This window comes from Camelus bactrianus, chromosome 12 (assembly GCF_048773025.1).
Source record: "Camelus bactrianus isolate YW-2024 breed Bactrian camel chromosome 12, ASM4877302v1, whole genome shotgun sequence".
Lineage (NCBI taxonomy): Eukaryota > Metazoa > Chordata > Mammalia > Artiodactyla > Camelidae > Camelus > Camelus bactrianus.
The window spans coordinates 25,307,171-25,331,551 of NC_133550.1; the positions used below are offsets into that span (position 1 = coordinate 25,307,171).

Sequence of the window (24,381 nt, forward strand, 5' to 3'; positions counted from 1 at the left end):
TTTTATATTTTCCATATTGAGATGGAATGAGCAATAACTCTCTTTCCTTGATTCTAAAACACCATTATTTGTTAAAACAATGTCATTTTATATAATTCTCGGAAAGGAAAAATGCTGCCAATTAAACGACACAGGATGCTAAGGTACTATTAATTGTAAGATGCATGTGAAATACTGTGCGTTCTAAAACCACTGAAAAACGAATTGTGAGGTTTTGCGAAGCTGTGAGTGCCTGGAAGACTCAGCTCGGAAGGGGGCCCTGTGCAGTGGCACAGCCCTAACTGCATTTGTTGATTCAAAAATATATGTATTGGGCCCCTCCTATTGTGAGACGATGAGGCTCTGAGAAGCCATAGACGTGCAGCTTGTTCCCCTTAGAATTGAAAGCAGAAAAGACAGATGTTAGCAAATGATGCCTTCATGACAGTTGTGATAAATACTGTGAAGCAAAATAGAACACAGGGAAACCACTTGTATTATCTAACTCTCTATACTTTCCCCTCACAGGATAGAATATAAAAAAGCACTAACTGGGCTCATTTAGAACTCTCGGGTAGACATCTGCTGTCACATTTGTGCAGTGTTTACTGCCATCATTCCCCAACTTTACCCCTCAACATCACTCATTCTTCCATTCAGAAATGGTCCACCGAGTAGCCCCGTCATTGTGCTAACTCCGTAGGAGACGGCAAAGATGAAACAGACAGAAATCCTGTGTCCAAAAAAGTGATGTGTCGTAAGGAAACATAGATAAAGTGGTAGAAGTTCAGAGACTTACCTGCTGGAAGTTTACTCGTATACTGCTTTGTAGTGATTGAATTCAACAGTTACATGATAATGTAAAATTATTTTCTATGGCTCCTAATGTCTATCATAATTTAGGCATATAGTAGGTTAAAGTGACTATTTTTATGGTAAATTTAAGTCTCACATATTTATTATTTTAGAGCCACAGTTTGGGACTTTTTACAAAAGAATTGTTAAGAATTGTTATGAAAGGTTTTATTCATTAACACTCTGATGTAACTTTTTCCTTTTATGTAAGTCTAAACAGTTTTATCTCATAATATCATAACTTCTTTATACAGAACCGTTTAGTAATAAATATAACCAGGGAAAACTTTTTTTCTCATTTCCTTTGTTACAAGTATTTCAACCAAGTAAGTAATCACTTAATTGTTTTAAATACAGAAGCTAAAAAAAATTTTTTTTCCTTCTAGCAATCTGCTGAAATAAAAAGAATTTTTTTTCCTGCTAGATTGCTGCTGGTTTTCCTGAATAAGAATAATTTGGTGACCCCTATTTTCAAACTTAGATCTGTAAGGATTCTGCAAAATAAATGGAATATAGGAGAACTAATTCTATGTACCAACCCTGCTTACTCTTTTTGTTTAGGGCTAATTTTAGTAGTGATTGGAGTACTTGGCTAAACCCAAGCCAACTTACCAAAAGGGAAAGTCTCTGTGTCTTGAAGAGTATTTCTTTAATACCTCTAAGGTACCAAGCACTGTTCTTGACAATGGGGATTCAGCAGTGAACAAAACAAAATCTCTACCTCTGTGGGTGGAGTTTATGTATAGACCACAAAAAATTTACACATATGTAATACATCCTTATATATTAAATATTTACATATACTTATATGTTAAATATTTATCTTTATTACATATATGAGTATTAACAATAAGATACTACTTATTGTTAGTGCGAACAGTGCCATGAAGGAAAATCAAACAGAGCTCTGGGGGTGTTTTTGTTGATGGCATGGTCAGAAAAGCCAGGTGTTTGGGTGGAGACGTGAGCCATTTCACTAATGCGGCGGGAAGCCCTCGTACTGAAGGACTGGCGAGATGACAGATATAGAGGCAGAGGTGTGTTTTGCAAGTTCAAGGTGCTCGAAGAGTAGCAAAGGAAGCCAGTGTGTCTGGAGAGGAGCGAGTGGGGAGGAGGGTGCTGGGAGAGAAGGGAGACAGAAGCCTGACCACTGAGGGGCCTTTGGGCATGGGAAAGGGGTAGATTTTGTTCTAAGTGTAGTGTGAAGCCATTGGAGGGTTTAAGAAGGGAAGTGACATCACCTGGTCTACATTTTAAAGACTCATTCTGGCATCTGGGTGGAAAACAGACTGAGGTGGGTGACTAGGACAAGCATGAAAACAGTGAGCTGTATCTAGAGTCCTTTGCAATTGCCCAGGCTGGAGGTGATGCTGGCTTGGCCTGGCGTGGTAGCAATAGACATGTGAGAAGTGATTGGATTCAAAATTTATTGAAAATAGAGCTAATAGAAAATGGAGGTGGTGGGTTTAAAAAAAAAAGATAAAAATGACTCCTAGGCTCAGGTCTTGAGTAACTAGGTTAATAATGTACCTTTTACTGAGATAGGGACCCTGGAGAGAAGCAGGTCAAAGGGCAGGGAGCAGCAGTTCTGTTACGTACGGTAAGATTGAGATGCCCATGGGGCATCTATGTGGACAGCATCCTCGATAGTATTAGGACATACAGGACAAGAAGAGCATGTCAGGGTTATGTGAGAGTCGCCATAACTGTCATGGATATTTATTGAGCTCTCACTGTGTGACAGGCAGGTTTCTAAGCATGATCCCATCTGACCATAACCTTGTGAGGTATTTTATAGACTAAAGGGACTGAGGCTTAGCTACTCTGGGTAACTTGCCAGAGGTTACATAACGAGTAAGTGGTAGGTTTCAAACTCAGACATTTTAATCTCCAGATCTAAATAACCCAAATATAAGTAAAAAATGGTTAAATGTGCCAGATAATTTTCCGGTTTTTTAAAAAGCTAGATTTTTAAAAAGAGCAGCCTTAAATTTAAAATGTAAACAATTCTCAAATGATACAACTTAAATAAGAATTTTAAAAGAAATGATACACAATTGGTGGTGTCATATTCAAAAAGAAATTGAGGGCTCTTAGCGAAAATGACACTCCATGTTCGTTGACTCACTTCTGAGGCAATCAGAGTGTGACTGTGTACATTCTAAAATGGCCACTTATTTTGTAGGAATCCAATTTGCATATATAGTGGTGATCCTAAAAACCATTAAGCTTGACCCTTCCTGGTAAAAAAGAAACTGATTATCATGCAAAGGCACCTAGACTCCTTTATGCTCTGTGAGCTTATTTAGCAAAATACGTTTTAGCCTGAGCTGTCTAATAGTCAGAAGAGTTGTGATACCTCTAGTGAAAAAAAGTTAAGACAACATTTTAATGCACAGTTTTTTGTATGTGAAAATGACATGGAAGATACTAAACGTACCTTGATTAAATCAGATCATCATAAATAATCAAAGAATTCAAGTTGAGACCTTTTTTAAACCTCCAGTCTCCCTTGGATTCTACTCAATTCAATATCTTTGTCTCTTTTATAAATTTTGAGTAATAGATGATGAATGGATCTATTGATATAAAAAAGTTATATAAATTTTCCATAGAATTTGTTTTAAAACTAGTCTTTTATTATTACAGAAGCAGTACATTCGCATTGTAGAAATTTAGAAAATACTATAAGCAAACAATAAAATGATCACATTCTTACCACGTGAGATTGTCACTATTACAACGTAGACTTTTTCCTCTGTGTCAACATACGAAATTTCCAGACCAGATCGAGAGTATAAAATCACATTTTACTTACAGCTTTTCAACTCGCTTTTTTCAGTCATTGATCTCCATCCTTCCTTTTCAGAAATTTTTTATCTGATCTAATAACCAGACCACATTCCCATTTGTGACCCCCAAAAATGTTTCTCAGCTGGTGTGTCTAGACTAGACCCAATTTAGGATTATCCATTGCATCTGCATGATGTGTCCCTTTAGTCTTTTATTATCCAGCCAAGTCCCTTGTTGAAGAAACAGTTGTTGGGGAAACAGTAGTTCTCAGAAAATCTCAGCTTCTCAATTTGTCTGATGATTTGTTGTTGTGTTATTTAGCCCATTTCTCTATCCCTTGTATTTCCTATAATGCAAACACTGTATAAAAGCTTTATGGATTCAAGTTAAACACTTTGCAATGGAATGCAGCATGGGTGGTGTTGCTGCCTCTTATGTAAATATGTAACAACAGTTTAAAAAAAAGTATGTAACAACATCTGTTTAACCCACCAATAGTAATACTAAAATTGATCACTAGCTTATGGTGCTATAGCTCTGATTCCTCCATCATGTAGTTAAGGTTTTTTTCTCTTGCAACAAACTATGGATATTCCAAAATCTCTTGAATTTGGATTTTATTAAATTGGAAATTTGGAACTCAGCAACATCTGGGCGATAATTTACTTTTGGTCAACAGAATACTTTCTTAAAGTACAAATTAATAATGTAAATTAAAGGGGAATAGCAATTTAAGAAAATACTTTCAGGCGTTTCAGACTATCAGTTTACATATATATCATTGACACCCTGTTTAATGGAATCAGTCCTCTTGTTAATTACTACAGGTCTAAAAACTTTGATAATGGAACACTTTGATAGTTTCCTGTAGATTTAGAAGAGGTAATACTATTTTTTTTTTTTCATTTAAAAATTCCAGTCTTTATCCGTGTTAAACTTCACCTTTACCTATCAATGTTAGTTTGAATTAGCAGGGTTCTCTCTCTCTGAGAAATGGCTGTCAATGTAGGGAAGCATTCTGTTTCTAAATAATGGTTTAAATGGATCTCTACTGGGATTTATTTCTAGTAAATCTTAAATTCTTCATTGTGCCTTGTGATCAATAAATTAATTTTATGATGAACTTCTGCACAGAAAACAACACTTTTATTAACTTAAATACATGAACTTCATAAAGTCCAAATTAAAAATATTAGAAATCAGATTTCTAAAGTTTATTTTGGGTAATATAGTAAAGAAAGTGATGGCTTAATTATTAAGCAAATATTTACTCTTATTTCAGATGGAAATATCTGAATATAGTATACCAAACAAGGTTTAGCCATTTTTGGATACTCCAAATACTGAGTTATCTCTAGGGAGAAAGGAAGGTATTGCAATTGGTGGAAGGGATTGAGGGGACTGCTGAAATATAGGCAGTATTTTATGTATTTAAAAGCATGCAGTTGTCCCTCGTATCCACGAGGAATTGGTTCCAGGAACCCCTATGAATATCAGATCTCAGGATGCTCAAGTTCCTTGCAGTGAGTCAGTCCTTTTGTATCTGTGAATATGGAACCTGTGGCCATGGAGGGCTGACTATATATATGTTTTGCACTTACCTGTAAGTATGGCATATTTTATATTTAGAAACAGAAAAAGTAGAGAGTTATAAAAAATGATAAAGCCATCCCTTAAATATTTTAATCTAAAGTATACCAATATACTTGCACTTGCCAATTTTTAAATTATGATTTATCTCTTTGTACAGAGTTCTGAATGGTCAATTTTCCTTTATGCAGCCACACCCATTGTGTATTATCTATGATTTCTACTTTTGGGTTTTTTTTAAACATATATAAGAAAAAATATTCTGGATATTTACAGTATTTTCGCAATCTTGCACAATTGGCAATTGTGCCTAATTTGATAAAAATTTTGTTTACTCTTAAATCTTTCCATCAACTCCTTTCTCAGTATTTTATGTTTAGTATTTAATTAAATTATAATAAATATAAGTGGCACAAATATTATACAGTCAACTCTTGAAAGTGTACAGACTAATTGTTTGAGCTGAAATGTGCAGGAGTATTAGAGAGGGCCTATTAGCTGTGTATGTTCACAGTGCATTGGCATTGGTCGTTATGCTTTAGAGCAGGAGTTGACAAGCTTTCTCTGTAAGGGGCCAGATAATAAATATTTTAGGCTTTGTGAGCCTTATGGTCTCTGTCCCTGCTTAAATCTAATGCAAAAGCAACCATAGATAATAAATAAGCTAGTGGTTGTGTTGCGTTCAAACTTCATGTACCGTATCAGGCCACAGGCTGGATTTCATTCACAGGCCATACCATAGTTGGCTGACCTCTGCTTTATAGAATGAACTGAATGTTGGTTAATCCAGAGTGTCACCTAAGCAGAAGGCTGTCAAGACGGCTTCTCTCTGTCTGTGAAGAAAGTTCTAAGTAAATTTTATTTTGTAGAATAACAGTCTCTTAGTTTGGAATCAGGTGAACAAAGTTAATTTCACAGTGAGGGTTTTATTATGTCATCCTAAACAATTAATATGAATTCTAAGAAATACAACTATTGGCCAAAAGAAATTAATCAGTTTGGGAGACTAAAGGCATAATTATAGGGGAAAATAAATTGTAGTTTTGTCAATAATAGATTTGGTATCTGCAACCGTTAATATCCCCAACATTAAGTGCAGAAGAGACCATAACTAATTATTCTGTAAGAGTTAGGATGTATTACAACCAGAAGAAAAATCATATAGGCAACAAATATTTGCGACGGCTGAAATTTTTCAAGTGATTATGATTTGCTAAGATAAAAGAGGAGAGAGTGTAAGTTCTAATGCTAGGGATTTCTGATCTATAATCATATTCACTACTCAGTAGATCTGGAATTCTTAAAATAGCTGGCTTTAAGATTGCAGAACTGGTAATGTCACCTTTCAGTCCAGTCCCACACTTAACCCACCCTCAAAAAGCAGTCAGAGAAACAAAATCGTCAACAGGAACACTCTATCAGTGCTTTGTCCCTGAGCACCTGCCTCATAATAATAAAGTACTTGTCATCATTATAGTACAGTTTCACAGTCTTCAGTTACTTCTTGTAAAAGTTTGCATGTCACTTTGAAGCTTGAAGGATGAGTCTGTATTACTATTATGGAATGCTGACATAGAATAATCCCCTACTCCAAGGGGATTTTCTTGGTAGAGATTTCTGTCATATGTTTTTTATTAGCTGTTTATACAGAATGAGATTGAAATTAGATTATGTCATATACCGCATGCCATGTTTATTTTATCATTTCTAAATAATCAGCTGTCCTAAAGCTTTTCGCCTTATCCTTTTGTCGCTAGGCACATGTGTTTAATTAAAAAGCAACTTACTCAGAGTTCAGATTTTTCTTAATTAGTTTGACTTTCCCCCCCGACTACTTAATAGTATTCAGCTTTATCCATACCTGCCAAATTTTAATATTGTTGTCCCCATTAGGCCTGAACTCTTATCAGGAAGGTTATGGAGCAGTCATGTTAAACGGGTTAGCAGAGTGTAATTATCCTGTAAATTGATTTATGCATGTTTTTATCTCTTTGTGAAAGAAAGGGTATTTAAAAATTGAAGTGAGTTGGAGGACTAGAGTAAATGGCTTTTTTAAAGTTCCTTCCAATGGAGAGACCATGGCCCTTTGATAAAGAAACTGCATCCGTGTGGTTTCCACCTGCTGCAAAGGCTATGCTTTCTGTCTCCAGAGCTCTCTTTTCCATCCTGGCTTTACCTCTGAATGGAAGATCATCCTCAGGCATGATCCTTGGGTTTCTTTCTCTTGGTCCTTTGCCTTCAGTACTATCCAGTGGTTCCTAAATTTTGCCTTGGTCATCTTCCCGGGCTTCAGATTTTCATATCCACTGCCTGTTGGACGTCTCGAACCAGACGTCTGTAGGCATCTTGAACATTTGGTCCTGTCGTCCTCCTCTTCCTCCACACGTGTAACAGCTGCTTCTTACCCATTTTTCACACCTCAGAAAATGGCACCACTTTCCACCCCGTTGCACAAGCCAAAAGCCCAGTTCTCTCATTGCTCACATACAAATATATCAGCACATCTTATCATCCCTTCCTCCAGAACTTCCCAAACTGGCTATTTCTCATTGTCTGCACTCAGTCTCCTAGACAAAGCCTCTTCATCTCTTCCCTGCACTTATATCTCCCAATTTACCCCTGAGAGCTTCTGGTCGAGAATTTATTCATTCTTATCCCAAGCAGCCAAAGTATTTTTTAAAGTTTTATAAATCAGACCTGTAATCCCTATTTAAACTTCTTCATTAGAATAAAACCCAAACTATTCACCAGGACCCTATGTGAACTGACACCCACCTGCCACTCAGTGTCATCTTCTCCAGCTTTGCCCTTAGTCACCATGCTTCAGGTGCATTGGCCTTTCTGTTACCCAGACCCATTAAGCTTTTTCTTGCCTGGGGCCATTCTCCTGTTGTCCAGAAGACTCTTTCTCCCTGAGCTTTACAAGACTCATTCCTTCTTTTCATTCCTGTGCACCCAGCTGCCTGTACAAAAGAGCAGCTCCCTCTCCCCCTGCACGCCCTGTCTGTCTGTTTTCTCCCGTGTACCCCCCGACCTGTATTGATGGGGGCTTGCTTGCTTGCTTTGTTCTCTCTCCTCTCCTGTAATTTGACTCAGGGCAGTTATACAGATTTGGCTTGGGGGAAGACTAGTCTAGCAGCAGCTCCTCTGAAAGAAATGACTGGGTGGGAGCTGTCTGTATTAGGCAACAGATGATGGTTCAGCCTTCTCATTGGCTGGGCATCTGCAAGGTCAGCTCTCCCTCTTCTGTTTCCTACTTTGTATCCATTCCTATCACACAGATGTACCATTTTGACCTTTTCATTGCTGAAGAGAAACTCAGAACAGGTTTTACTAAATGCTCGGCTGCAGTTGTTAAAACAGCAGCAAACATTAAATTGTCAGCCCTTTATGAACCATCAGGAGCCCAGAAGTGAAAGCAGGTCTGTAAGAGTTGCCTACAGTTTAGATACCCAGTTCAGTCCCACCAGATCCCTGACTCTCACAAAATGTGTTGTTTCCAGGGTGAAGTACTGAATAGCTAGAGAGGAAACTAGGGAAGGGCAGAGATACTTACATAGAAGAAATCAACTTCTTCATTTGACATCTACCGTAAAAGCTCCAAACATAGTTGTTTTTGGCCTTTGTGAAAGCCACCCATGGTCTTGTGAAAGCTGTTTTTGCAGTTTGTTTGCTTGAGTTGCACTATGTTTTCAGAGAAACTCAAAACAAAGGGTAGACCAAGTCTTTACCCAATATCCATGGTTCTGGAATGGCCAAAGCCAAGCTTATAAGAGCCAGAGAGGGGCCCCACAAGAAGAGAGCATGGAAACTTCTCAGGCCGAGGCAAGAGTGATGAAGTTAAGATAGAATACTTCGCAGGAGTTCCGTCCCTCTTCATTCTCATGACAACTGCTTGATTCCGGAGTCACACGTGGGCTTGGGGCTGCCCTCCAGCCACTTCCTGGGCTGCCCTGAAAATAACATGGGCTGTTACTGTTCTGGAAACTTACGGATAGGACTTGTTTCCTGTAGAGTTCCATTATGGTAATAATCCCATCTAAGTCCAAAGTTCCACCCTACACTACGGCTTCTCATGTCATAAAGTCTATTTCAAAAAAAATTATCGCCCTAAATAACCATGATCCAGTTATACGTGACATTATACCCACCGTATACTTGAATCGACCTCTCAGCTGTTGGAACAAGAGTTAAGTATGTCAGTCCTCAGTACCTAGATTTCGTCTTCATTTCTGATACTATTTGCAACCCTTTTGCCTAAGGAAATTAGCCTTACTGTGGCGATTTAGATTAATACCTCGTGGAACCTATCTTGGCAGCTCTTAGGATACTTTAAAATATATATATACCCTTTGGCTTCCAACAAGTCTTCCCTTCCCCATTTTAATCCATAATTTTATATATCCATTCAGGGTTTTTTATCTATCCGAACAACACTGTTTTGTTTTCATAAGATATTTTGTTGGTTTCTTATGTATTTTCATCATTAAATGCACTCGGGTTATAATTCAATGCTTTGTGCAGAAGCTGGCTTTTCATATCGTCATTAATAATTCATAAGCTCCATAGAATTACTTGAGGCCTTTTAAACCAAGTATCTTGAATCTTAACATATCCAGTGTCATTTTAGCTTCCAAGTTGGAAAAAAAAAAAGATGATTGTGACAGGTTGTGCTGTCTCAGGAGACCTTGAATAAGAATTTTATTCCTGTTTCTTGTTTCTTTGAAAGTTTAGGATGCTTAGAAAGCCTGGAGTGTAGAAAACACTGCATATCACAAGCAACAATGTCATGCCAGTTAAATGAACTCACAGACTGATAAGTACTGGTAAAAGTTAGAGAAGGAAATTTTCCATCCAGGCTCATCACAGAAATCTCCGAAGTACTCCAAGCCCAGAAGATACCCCGGGGAGGCCCCTGGGTTGGTACTAAGCCATATGCATGCTTATCCTCAAATTACTAGGAAACTACAGTAAAATCAGGGGAGTCTTACTGGGACCAGACCCACTAAATTTGCCTGGCCGCACTGGGTGAGGAAACATGCACTGGTACTTTTGAAATCCTGGTATTTACTCCCCAAAGAAGCCACACTTAGAAATTTGAGGAGTGAACTGTTTAAGTCTGGGAATAATGAAAATTTAGTATCTAATTTTCAGAGCTGTAATTCAAGTGGATAGTTGGGGTTGAATAGTCTTTCTTTTTCTCTTTTCTTCATTCTTTTTCCCTTTCTCTTTTAAGTTGAAAAGAGACTTGGTTTTTGTAGCGGGGAGAAAAGGCTTTTCTCTGGGTTGTTTCTTTCCTCTCAATATCCATTTTCTGTTAAGTCCCGTTGGGATCCGTTCTCATAAAGTAAAGCAGCTTGTGTGATCTGCTTCATTAGACTCAAGTTGAGTCTGCCTTCTTTCAGAATAGTAGGGTGTTTTGAAGCACTGGTACATCTCAAAGAAAGGAGGCCGTTTCCTTTACAAATTCATGTTTTTGTAAGATGAGGTGTTGCTGAAAGAATACTTTTTCAGTCCCTCTGATGTGTATAAAACTGCTACACAGAACCATTATGGATTCTGAGTAGTTAGAGGAATGAAAGAGAACTTGGCTCATGTGAGCCGAGAATTTTCTAATTAACTGAAAATCATTTCCTATATTTGGGTGAAGCTGATTGCACTGGAAATGTACTAATGTGGAGACTGCTGCATTTTACAACTGTGTTTTGCTGTATTTGTAGTTGTGATGTAACAGCTAGTTCCTGCTCTTTTTAAATCAAGTGTTCTTTGTTTTCCAGTTTTATACCTTTTTTTTTTTTTTTGACGTATAGGCAGTTTACAATGCTGTGTCAATTTCTGGTGTACAGCACAATGTTTCAGTCATACATGTACATACATCCATTCCTTTTCATATTCTTTTTCACTATAGGTTACTACAAGATACTGAATATAGTTCCATGTGCTATACAGTAGAATAATAAAGCATTCTTTAATCAGATCAATTCTCTGGCCTGCTTGGAGAAAGGACAAGGTTCAAGACCCTTTTATGAGATTATTTTAGTGCCGTGCTTCTCAAACTTCAGTGTGTGTATGAATCACCTGTGGAGTTTCTTTTTTTTTTCCTCATTTTTTCTTAGTGGAGGTACTGGGGATTGAACCCACGACCTCGTGCATGCTAAGCATGCACTCTACCGCTGAGCTAGACACCCCCCAACCCCACCCCGGATTTTTTTTTTTTAACTTCAGGTTCTTATTTATTAGAATCAGGAGTAGGGCCCACGAGTATGCATTTCTAACAAGCTCCAGCTGATTGCTGCTAGTCCCCAGACCACACTTCGAAAAACAGGATTTTAGAATATGTTTATGTAAAAATCCCAAATTTAAACATTCTGAAATTGGAGTGTGAGGGTGAAATTAAATGTGCTGGCATTTCTAAGGACAGGTGAGTGAGTGGATTTGTTCCTTCTTAAAACATTAAACAGTTTGCGTTCTCCGTGGCCCTTTATTACTCTTGTAGTAGCAAACTAATGAACAGCTTATACTTGAATTTGTTGAGAATGGAGGTTATATTTTATTTCCAGGCTTCATACTCCTGGAGCCTGGCAAATTCCCAGGCATCTGTAGATGGCCAGTTAGTGAGTTGAATTGGATCAAATTGAATTGATTGAGCTTCATTAGAACAATATAGGGATGACCTCATTTGGTACCTTTAAAACCACTTGTTTCCTCTTTAAGAGATTTATATTGCTTTATGTACAGATTTAAAATTCTGTCAGTAATTTGTAACTGACCCATATCTAGAGTCACATTCTTTTTAAAATAATATTCTCTTAGAATGCAATATGAAAAAAAAAATACAAGTTAAAGGTAGTGCACTAGATTCTAGAAGTCTAGAGCCCTTTTATATTCCTATGAATACTAAGCAAAATTCTATCTCTAGTTAAAGGTCTTTGGCAATCATTTCTCGTTTAAAAATTTTATTCTAGAGATAGGGAAGGCATTCCTGGACTGTTTTGGCAGATCCAAACCTGTTCTCAGTTCTGAAACAGTACAGGGTATTGTCCTCAGTAAATGATACAAGTATCAAAATATTACAGTTACTATGTTTGCATCATAGAAGGATTTCAGTAAATCACTGTGTCACTCTCAGTACGCATGAACGAACTTGAATGCGTTGTATCATTTCCTTTCAGTATTTGATTTTGCTTCTTTTATTTTTTAATAGCTTTATTGGGATATTAGTCACATACCATACAGTTCACTCATTAAAAATCCACAATTGGCTTTTATCATATTCACAGAGTTGTATACACATAGCCATAATTTTAGAACATTTTCGTTACTACAAAAAGGAATCCTGTTCCGCTTAACCATCACTCTTCCAATTCTTCATCCCCTGCCCTAGGTAACTGCTAGTCTACCTTCTATCTCTATAAATTTGCCTATTCTGGACATTGCATATAAATGGAATCATACAATGTGTTGTCTCTTATGACTGGCTTCTTTCACTTAGCAGAATGTTTCCAGACTGATCTTTGTTGTAACATGTATCGGTACTTCATTTCTTTTTATGGCTGAATGTTTTATTTCCTTTATCCATTTATTGATGGATATTTAGGTGCCTTCCAGTTTTCAGTTATTAATAATGCTGCTGTAAACATTTATGTACAAGTTTTTGTGTAAAAAAAAGTTTTCATTTCTCTTATATACATGCATAGGAGTGGAATGGCCAAGTTATATGTTAACTCTGTGTTGAACCTTTTGACAAACTGCCATACTCTTTGTATGTGACTGCAGCATTTTACATTCCCATCAGCAACGTATGAGGGTTCCAGTTTTTCCACATCCTCCCCAGTCCTTGTAGTTATCTGTCTTTTTGATCGTAGCCATCCTAGTGATAACTCGTCGTGGTTTTGACTTGTGTCTCCCTGATGACTAACAATGTTGAGCATCTTTTTACGTGCTCGTTGGCCACTTGTATATATATTTTTGAGAAATACCTAGCAGATCCATTGCTCATTTTTCAGTTGGGCTATTTGTCTTTTTATTGAGTGGTGAGGATTCTTTATATATTCTAGATACAAATTTCTTAGCAGATTGCATGATTTGCAAAATAGTTTTCCCATTAAGTGGGTTATCTTTTTACTTGCTTGTTCCCTTTGAAGCACAGAAGTCTTCAAATTTGGTGAAACCTAAATTTATTTTTTCTTTTGTTGCTTGTGCTTTTGATATCATATCCAAGAAATCCGTGCCGAATGCAAGGTCATGAAAGTTTACTCCTAAAAATTTTATAGTTCTAGCTGACATATTTAGGTCTTTGATGCATTTTGAGTTAATTTTTATGTATGGTGTTCTTTTATTTTTTAAGTGCTGTGATCTTGGCTACCATGCAAGTCTGAACAGAGCCCTGAGAACGTATCTCTCTGCGGAGTATAACCTTGAAACCTCCAGACACGAAGGCTTAGACATTATTGAGAATGCAGTTGACAATTTGGAGCCCAGGAGTGATAAGCAGAGGTTCATGGAGATGTACCCTGCTGCATTCTGTCCGCCAATGAAGTTTGAGTTTCAGTCTCACATGGGTGATGAGGTCAGTAATTGATTATTTTAACACTCCTGGATTGTCTTCTTCACATACGTTACTCTCCACCTGTTGTACCCAGCACTTGTAAGAATTCCCAGTCGTTTTCTCACTCCTGCCTTTGCATGAGATCTTAGCATAATACTCTGCTAAGACCTGCCACTAGCACCTTTTAAAGCAAGAGTGAAACACCCCAAAGCCTCCAGAGGCCAAAGAGACAGAGGTGCAAACTCTCTTGAGTGTAAGCATTAAACTGTTGCAGGGAAGTGTAAGAGTTCTTCCTCTACATCAAGACATTCAAATTTAAGTTCAAGACAAAACATTTTGCTGGCCCAGTAGAATCTATCAGAAGACTTTTTATCATCCTGATTGAAAGATCCTCATAAAGAAAAACGATTATAAGTGGCAGAAAAACGGAAGAGAGGAGAAAAGATAACACAGCATTTTTTTAAGACTCAAGTTCTCTCCAGATTGGTAAAATGAACATTAGAAATGATGTGTTACATCTTAGGTTCCTTATATATGTGAATTTAGCTTTCTGTCCTGTTTTATCCAAAGGAAAAAAATGCATTTAAACCATTTATGAGTTTCAGTGGTATATTTATTGTCTGTGAACAGGCGAAGACAAGAAGAACCAATTAGTGGAGCACGCTGCATAGCACTTGGTGTCCCAGCTGTGCAAAACAGCACCCAGAGATTTAAAACTCAATTTTAGCTTATTGTGGTGACATTATGTTTTTTAAAATAGATGTGATTATAATTTCCATGGCAGATTTCTGTGATGTTGTAATTTTTCTGGAACACCTGATGTTAAGACTTATAAGATATATATGTATGTACCTGATGCATTTCTAACCCAACTTTATTTTTGCTTGATTTGATAAAGTGAATTACTTGACTTAAAATGGTAAGTGGTTTTTGTGCCAAGAGCACATGAATGTGACAGGGGAGTGGCTTATCCCACCCAGAGTTATGTTTTTAAAACCAAATGGTTACTGTTTAATTTTTCAGTTATGGATACGTTAAACACAGAATGATAAAATGTCACAGATGAGTGATTTCAATTGGGTTAATAGTTTTTACTTTTGGGGGGTGCTATTATTATTTTAATATAGCAAGTCTGCTGCCCTTTTTTATGGCCAGTTCCGCCAGGAAGCAGTCATCTCTATGATGTTTTAGAGACTTCATGAAAGGAAACCCCCATTTGTCAAGACCATTTCTCTGACAAGGAAGATGAGGAGAAACTGTTTGTTTCTGGTGTGATTTTAAAATAGTTAAAAGGCTCTAATTTGGATCTTTCCATAATTGGGATCGTGACCAAAGTATCATTCTACCAAAGCCTAAGACAAGTGGCCTCTTCAGTTTCGTGGTCTATCACATGATTTGGCTGACATTGGCAAGACAAGCCGTGGTTGCAAGATGTTAAAATAGTTACTCACTTTTTTTGAGTTCTCACTACCTGCCAGGCAGTGTTCTAGGTGCTTTACGGGCATCGTGTCATTTCATCCCGGCACCAGCCTTACGGTGTAGGAGCTCTTACTGTCCCCATTTTACAGGTAAGGAAACAGGCTTAGTGACTTACAGGCACCCGGCTGACTGTGACCAGCAGGCTCTGCCTGCCCCACTTGTGCCTGCGCGACGGTGCGCTTGGATCACCCCTCCCACTCTGCCCCCGCCCCGTGGTCGTTCAGAATTCCACGAGTGAGCCGGCAGCATCAGAGTTCTGGCAACTGCCGCGTTTTTACAGGGGTGCTTCCTACAGCTGCTCTCGTCCCAGTTACCTCCAGGCCAGGCAGCTGCATTCTGCTCTTGCCACTTAGGTAACAAGTTCATATTTAAAACTGAAGTTTTGAGGCAGCAGTTAAAAGTAAAATATGTGGTTGGAATCTTGAGGGGATCCGTGGGATTCACGCAGCCTTTAAATAGGAGAACCGTGCCTCTGGAGGTTGGCTGGACGGCGCCCTGTTGTGACCGTGGTTTCTGATTCCCCATCAGGTGTGTCAGGTCAGCGCGCAGCAGCCGGTCCAGGCAGAGCTCATGCTCAGGTACCAGCAGCTGCAGTCCCGACTGGCCACACTCAAAATCGAGAACGAGGAGGTGAGCACGCTCTCTGCCCCACAAGTGATCTGAATTCTGATGTAAACTGGAAGGCATTTTCACATGACCTGGGCAAGTTAACGTTGTAACTGTAGTCACTTCATCATGCATTTTCAACTAAATCAGGGTTCCTAAAATACTGCTTATAGAGGATAAATGCAAAGGTTCTTTAATGAATGAATACTGTACCAGAGATTTGCCGCATACACCTGTAAATACACCTTTTATTCATAAATTCTTAAATACTGAAAGTATTTCCCATAGATTACCAAATTCAACATGGGTGTCCAAGAACATACATGAATGTGTGGAATGAAACTTTTGACTGACACATTCATTTAACCCTAACTTTTGAGATTAGTACTTTTTTTTTTTAATGTTTCTTTGTGTTCTCTAGATTTTTGGTAATGAGTACGGCACTGCTGGCGTTCAGTGGTACAAAACTCATATTTTGAAATAGTACTTGAATGGAAGTATTAAACTGTTTATTTGCTGACATTAATAGATTTCAATGGAAAGAATGTAAAATGTGAATTTAAATATATGTTGAGCCAGAAAGTAGTCGTACAATTCAGCTGCCTGTTTCTGAAATTAATTTAATTGGATCCATGTTCTCCTTAAATGAAACTATGAACCACAGGTATTTATTGTATTAGTCAAGGCTCTCAACTGTAATTTATAGGAACCCAAATCAAACTTAGTTGAGTCAGAAAGTTCACTTACTGTCAGTATTTGCAATCGGCTCTGTGGTGATTGGCCCTGTGTCCACCCAATATCATCAGGAACCTCTCTCTCCATCACTTCGAAGTGATATCTTCATGTATGTTGGTAGGAGGTCTCCCCCTGCCCACTGCATTGGAAGATCCAGGACCACGTGGTCCCTATAGCTTGACTATCTCACCCCATTCCAGCATCCTGAACTCTGAAATGGGATGTTTCATTGTCCTGACTTTAGTCACGCGTACTTCTGGACCAACCATGACATCCAGGAAATGAGATTCTGTCATTGGCCAGCCTAGGTTTTGTGTCCATACATAGAACTGTTTGACAGCCCCAAAGGAAATATATATTTCTAGAGGCAAATAGTTTCCAAAAGGAAGGAATGTGGGACAGAAAGGAAAAAACAACAGTTCACTCTTGATAAAATAAATGACCAAAATTCACTTTAATACCCTCTTTTGTTCTAATCCCACTGAGATGTTTTGACCCGTGTGAATGTGTGTGTGTGCCTGTTGAGAAAGAGTGCCGTGTTTCTAGACCTGTATAGTTCGGTCAGAACCCGTTGCAGCCTTTCTGCCTTCTGTTCTTTCTAGAAGAACCAAACCACCCCGTATTCAAACATGTGTATTTAAGATGCAACCAGTGTGATTAAGGCTTCAGTCTCTGTGTAAAGTCCCACTAATGAGCCTTTCTAAGGGAAAGCTGTTGCTTTCCTTGAGGTGTTTTTAGAGCTTAGAGTTTTGGCAGGGCATCACAAAACACTCACCTAATGCAGTTTACTGGATCCTATTAGACCCTCGGTTTGTTTGCCTAGTGACTTCCAATTTTTTTTTTCATGCATATACTCTCGCGGTTTTATTGGGAAACAGTCTCCAAACTCTAGGAAAACAGTGTTTTATACACAAGGTCAAAGCTGGCAGCCCACAGGCCTGTTTTGTTTGGCTCCCACAGTTTGGACCTGTTAAAAATGTGGAAGTCTGGCAACTCTGGCTCTGTGTGGCCTCGTGAAGGGAAAGGCGGGGGTACTTGAATTCCACTTCGCCATAGTCATTCAGCTCCTGATTTTCTTACATTGGCCTGCTCCATTTATGTTGCCTGTCTGGCCCCCGCAGCCCTCTGGGTTTGTGACCTTAGTGTGCACATCCCTTTGGGCATAAAGTGTCTTTATAAACTGATAGAGGCAGACAGTGCTTTCTGAGGATTAATTTTTCCAAATTTACTGTAGAAACAAATGAACTGCATGGTCCTGATGTTTCTTGTGAACATGACAAGTGGTTTATGATTCTTGGATTTGGAACCAATTCACTGTAGCCAATGAAAGTAAGATTTAAATTGGATTTGTGACAGCCAGTAGATTTCCATAGGTGTGGAAAGAGGGAGAGATGTTTCAGTATGTTTCTAGGTTAGAGAAGAGAGCAGTTTGGTTATCACCCAGGTGAAGCTGAAATCATATGACGAGAGGCATCAAGAGGCAACTTAAAGAGTTTCGATACTGTAGGTCCGTTCATTTCAGGACAATAAATATTTATCGAGCGATTTCTACATTCCACGTGTTTTGCCAGGTGTGGAAAGTACAGAGATGAATAAGTCACAGTTAGCATCTGTCCAGAGCGAGGAGCAGTCTACAACAAGCCGTTTATACAGTGTGAAAAATAAGGGACCTAACTTGGGAACAACATTAGCAACCGTTGCTGATTTGGGGTCCCTGTGTAGCACTTTTCTCCACCGTAAATAAGGAATTTGCCTGATAGGCGGGCAGAAAACTGACACCTTGGTATCAAACCACAATATTCAAATAAAGAAACACATATGTAATTCTTCCTCTGCCCAAGCTTGTATATACTTGTAAAGCCCAAAATTTACTGGAAAGAGTTTAGTTAACTAAAAATAATGATGACTGCCCAGTGAAAAGATTAGAATTGAGGGAGAATTTCATCCAAGCTTACAGAAATGGGGATTGAGCAGCTAAATAGAACATGAACCTTTTCACCAAATCTTGGACAACTATAAATGGAGGGAGTGTATAGCTCAGTGGTAGAGTATGTGCTTAGCATGCACAGGATCCTGAGTTCAATCCCCAGTACCTCCATTGATAGATAGATAGATAGATAGATAGATAGATAGATAGATAGATAGATAGGTAGGTAGGTAGATAAATAGGGAAAAATAAAGGGCACCACTTAAAACTGTAGGAGGCCTTCTTCAAAGGAAGTTTCCATGCTAAGAGCTTATAGACTGTGTCTGGCCACAGAGAAATTTTTTTGCTCCACAGTGCTTGATTTTTTTTTTTTAATTATCGTTATTTAATAATTGGAAGTTTTGGGGGAAGAGTATAGCTCAAGCAGTAGAGTGCATGCTTAGCATGCACAAACAAGGTCCTGGGTTCAATCCCCAGTACCTCCTGTAAACATACATACAGACGTACATACATACATAAATAAATTAATTACCCCCCAAAAATAAAAATAAATTAAAAAAAATAATTGGAAGTTTTGCATAAAAATTTGGATATCCAGCTTCTAAAAAATTAGATTTTATCGTGCTAGACCTGCATTTCTGAAGGCCAATAACTGGCTTGAGCTGAGCAGTACATACTCCCCTTCAGCACAGAGCATATGCTTCCTGTTTGCCATGCTCCCCACCCAGCCCACTTGCCTATGTTCATTACTTGCCTGGCCCTGGAAGATTATGTGAGTTGGCAGCACCTGCCTTAAAACAAAGAAAAGAGAGCAGTAAGCATTTGTGAAACGGCCCCAGTATACTCATAAGTAGTAAAACCTGAAAGTAAAGGTGTGAGAAGGGCTTGATTAAATCTGTGGTTGATGCAAATTCATAATGGATTCTGACATTTATTGTCACTTCACAACTTTACATTTGCCTGTTAAACTTTTTTAAACGAGCTTTCAGTTCCATTACACTGTAAGTTTACAGTTCCCACTTCCAGTCAGCTGGTCCACAAATATTTATTGGTGTCCCATGTGTATTGTGCCCATAGCATTAGAGCAGAGCCTGCTGCCCACACAACTAACTCTATTCCCAATTTTTTTGTTTTCCTTTTTTTATTTAAAAGCGTAACTTTTTATTAAAACTCTGAAATGCAACATTAATAAACATTGCTTTTTAAGGCAACATCTTGAAAGTAACCTAAATCTAAATGATCATTTATACCTTTCTCACTATAAACATTTTCCAGACTCTTTCCAACCTAATGTTACACAGCCTTGTCCAGTTTCTCCAAGTTTATTGTTCGAGTGAAATAGGTGAGGGAGATTAAGAGATACAAACTTCCAGTTACAAAATAAATGAATCACAAGAATGAAATGTACAGAATGAGGAATATAGTCAGAAATTACATATCTTTGTGATACGTGACAGATGGTAACTAGACTTAAGATGGTGATCATTTTGTAATGTATAGAAATATCAAATGTACACCAGGAACTAACATGGTGTCTGGATCAATTATACTTCAAAACCAGACAAACTTATCAAAAAAGAGAGGGGGTGGGGAGAGGGGGAATTGGTTGAAGATGGTAAAAATGCTACAAGCTTCCAGTTATAGGATAAATTATTACTAGGGATGTAATGTACAACATGATTAATATAATTAACACCTCTATGTATTATGTATGCAATTTGTTAAGAGAGTAAATCCTGTTGTCTTTTTTTTCCTTTGTATCAATATGAGATGATGGATGTTCGCTAAACTTATTGTAGTCATCATTTCGTGCTATACGTAAGTCAGACTGATACAGGAAAAAGAATGTGGGGTGAGAGGATGGCTGAGTCCCAGGCCTTGGTTGAGTCTTTGGGACATGCCCCGCCAAGTGTAGGTCCTTGGCTTTCCGCAGGAAAGAAATCAAGAGCGAGCCACAGTTGAGTAAAGGTAAGATTTATTCAGAGAGATACACACTCCACAGAGTGCGGGCCGTCTCAGAAGATGAGGGAGCAAGAGGGCAGGAGGTGTGGTGTTGCTAGTTTTTAATGGGCTGGGGAACTTCATATGCTAGCAAGTGGGAGGATTGTTTCTACTACTTTTGGGAAGGGGCTGGGATTCTCAGGAATTGGGCTACCGCCTACTTTTTGCCCTCGCGGGACCTATGGGCCTGCCACGCTAATCATATATTACAGTGAGAGTATAACGAAGCGCAAGATCGGCTGGAAGTCAAATCTCCCACCATCTTGGACCTCAAGGCCTGTTGGAAGTTGAATCTTCCGCCACCTTGGTGTTAACAGCTGTGTTGTTTCTTGAATGGCTGCGCCCTGCCCCCTTCCTTCCTATCTCAAGATCATTATGCTGTTTACCTTAAACTTATACAGTGCTATCTGCCAATTAATCTCAATAAAACTAGAAGGGAGGGAAGGAAGGAAGAAGGAAAGGGTTTACTTTTAACCTTTGTCATAGGAATGAATTCCTAGTTGTGGGGTCATTCCTGTGGTTTCATTCTTTCCAGGCTAGCCTCTGGAGTAATTCCCCATAATTTGCATTTACTGTTCCTTAGTGTTCCTCATTCCTCTATCTATACAAAGCCGAAAAAAGTAAAGTGAATTGTGTAAGTAAAGCAATTAGACCTTTCTTTTTTTAGGAAAACCTCACTTTTAAGTAGTTTGCCCCATTTTCAGACCACTTGTAATATTTGGTCCAGAAAATAGAGCTTTCATAAACATGTCACTTGTGTTCTATGAGTGTAACCTCCTCTCATATGAAACAACTAGTGTCTCTAAAGTTATACTGGATTTATCCATCAAAGGGAATAGAAAAGAGAGCAGTTTATAATTCTTCAGTTAATTTGCAGCAATGTTTAATGAACATATACATTTTCCTAGCACCATTTAAAATCTTTCACCAATAGTTTACAAGGGAGTATTTCACAGACTGTTCCCAAAATACATTCCTTACACAGGATATCTTCAACAATAGTGAACCAAATTTTAGGCAAACTTGAGATAATTTTCATGGCATGGGTAATTGAGGGAAGTAAATGAAAGTTGGTTTTACCTTCTGTTACCCAAAAACTGGGTTCGCCTCCTGGTGGATATCAAGCCAAAAGACACAACCTAGCCAAAGTGCAGGGGAAGGAAGGATTTATTATTAATTGCAGCAAGTAAGGATAACACCAGGGATCTTTCCCCAAATGGTGTCTCCCCAACAGCAAAACTGGGGAAGTTTTAAGCTAAGAGTATATGCATATTCATGAAGGGGCTTTTTCAGAGGATAATTCAGCATAGAATTGGGAGCAAAGGTCGACAGAGTCCAACCTTTAGTTAATTGAAGTCTGGGGCGTCAACATCATCCTTCTGTCCTCCACCTGGGTGGGACCTTATTTAGTTCCTGTAGAACTCAAAGATATGTTATTATGTATGTTCTCTGAGGAGGAAATAGGACTTTGCTTTAGCACTGTACTATTGTTTGACTGCCTTTTCTCTGTTCTGCATTCTTTTTTTCCCTTAGATCATTCATTACTAAGACCTATTCAAGGACAAGCATTGTGGCCAGGCTTAGATCCCAAAATGGCTTAGACCAAAATGGCTTCTGTTATGTCAAGAAAGCCATGCCTGGTTCTCTTTCTCTGGAGACCCCCTATGCTACCTGCTTATACTTCTAGGGTAGAAAAATCACATTTCCTCCTCAAATTTCCCATAATACCAATAACTCCGGTAGAATCTCAAGTCATGTACATCATTGATCAAAACTTTATGGGCAGTTGTTACATTTTCTAAGACTTTTTTGAAAAATGAGATGTGAAGCTTTATAACCACTTAATCATTGCTGTATCTGAGCTCTCTGTGGCTTTAATTTTATTTTTACTTATTTAAGTGTTTCTTACTTGCATGAAACATTCTCCTGATGAGATTGGCAGTAAAAGCCTAAGTAAAAGATAATTGCCATTTATCCCTTAAATGATGGCACCATCTTGGCCACAGTGGAAAACAGGACCAACTGTTTTTCACTGAAAACACACATTTTTAGAAGCTGTATGTGTTTTGTTTCAAAATAAGCTTTCACTCGCCGAAGGGAGGGCCTTGATCCAGAGGAATACCAAGAGGAATGGGGATACTTTCTAGAAAGTATCTAGAAGTGATTGATGGGACAGGCTATCCTGAAAGGGAAGGCCCGGCCCAGGAGGACCATCAGCAGAGAAGCCACACGTTGTTGGTGTGTGCCGAGCATTTCTCTGGCGTCTGTCGATTTGGAAGGAGGATGACTTCAACGTCCACCATTCGTTCAGTTCATTTTCACAGCTGTGTTAAGACTCTGCTGTGTTCCAGGCACTGGGCTAGTTAATCAGTTGTCCATGAGCTTAAGGCACTCTGCCACTGGAGATAGAAAACAGGGTCCTCCAAACAGTGCGGTGTAGGTGCTTGTGAGACACGGATTTGGGATCGTGCCCCTCAGACCACTCTTAGGGAAAGGTCCACCCATATGGGTCGTGAATTCAGAGTCCAGACAGGCTGCAGGAAAACAGGCTTTCTGAGGCGGGGCTGCAGCAGAGATGTTGTTGAGGAGCTCTGGGCCATGGTGATGTGCTCTTCTTCAGATTAAGTTGTGTCATTGCTGAGACTGGGTTTTGTTCAAAAGTCAGGCAAGCCTGGTATTTGTGAACATACCCTTCAATACAAGTACACAGATTATGAGTGAATTGGAACTGCTTCATGGGCTCCTACAGGGTCCACAGCTAGGATCAAGGTCAGCCGGCCTCTTACCTGGGACACAAGCAGGTGTGACTCCCCCTGGGTCGCTTGGCAGATAGTGCCGGTAGCAGGACCAAAGCCAAACAGAACTATAGCTGAGTCTGCGAGGGGATGGGCTATTGTCTGCAGCCAGGACCAAAGTTGGCAAGCCTGCCACCTGAGCACAGGCCAGCTTTCTCAAATTGGTCCTCCTCAGTCGTGGCCTCCACCGAGGTTTTGCAAGCTCCTGCCTGGATCTTGAAGCGCCCACAAATGCACTTCTGTCCATGGATGGCTGCCAATTACTGTTGCTGTAGAGGGGTATGAACAGGGGACCTCTTATTCTACCATCTTACTGACGTCACCTCCAAGATGGTGAGTCTTTCATTTAGCCTATAAATGTTTAATGATGACTTCCTTAAATTAACTACTTAATGTTATTTTAAAAATTATCTTTAAGGTGCCTTTTTCGCAGTGTCTATCCTTTGCATTGTGCATATCCTCAGGAATAATGTTTAAGTCTGTTAAATTTTTTTGCCTCCTTTTTAAATTTATTCTATCACATGACCTCTTTAAGCATCTGAATGAGCACTGATTGGTATTGCTTCCCCCTAAACAGTATTGTAATATTAAAAAAAAAATGTAATTGAACATATTTCTAGTTCCTGTAATGGTGGACTGAGTCACTCAGCCAGTTTTGTCACATTTCACTATCCAGGACAAGGTACACGGCCAAGCCTGAAAGCCATGACAGAGGGAACCATATGTTCCCAAAAGGAAGAGCATCAGATATTTTGAATAGAAGAAAAATTCAGTGATTCTGAACTATTATTGCCCCTGATGGCTTGGAAAAATAAATAAACATTCTCTCAGGATGATAACCTCACCCTAGACTTCAGATAACTCTACAAAAAAATGTCCAGCAAAGATAACTAGCTGCATGAGGAGATAAGAAACCATGAGTGGATAGCCAGAAGAAATAACAGACAATAGAAATATACCCACAGGAACCAAATATTGGGATTCTCAGAAACAAACTGGAAAAGAGCTATTTACTGTGTTGAAGGAGGCAAAAGCCAAGCTTAGATTTCAGCAGGGCACTATTATAACCTGTA

General features: G+C 38.8%; 1 protein-coding gene across 2 annotated transcripts in view; it reads left to right on the forward strand.

Moving 5' to 3' along the window:
* The window catches only part of SRGAP1 (SLIT-ROBO Rho GTPase activating protein 1), a 249,611-nt gene that overhangs the window by 169,327 nt on the left and 55,903 nt on the right, over positions 1-24,381 (forward strand). For both annotated transcript variants that reach the window (XM_074375061.1, XM_074375062.1), the window contains exons 7-8: positions 13,565-13,786; positions 15,773-15,874. In XM_074375061.1, coding sequence (XP_074231162.1) covers positions 13,565-13,786; positions 15,773-15,874 — 324 coding nt within the window. The remainder of the gene's footprint in view (positions 1-13,564; positions 13,787-15,772; positions 15,875-24,381) is intronic.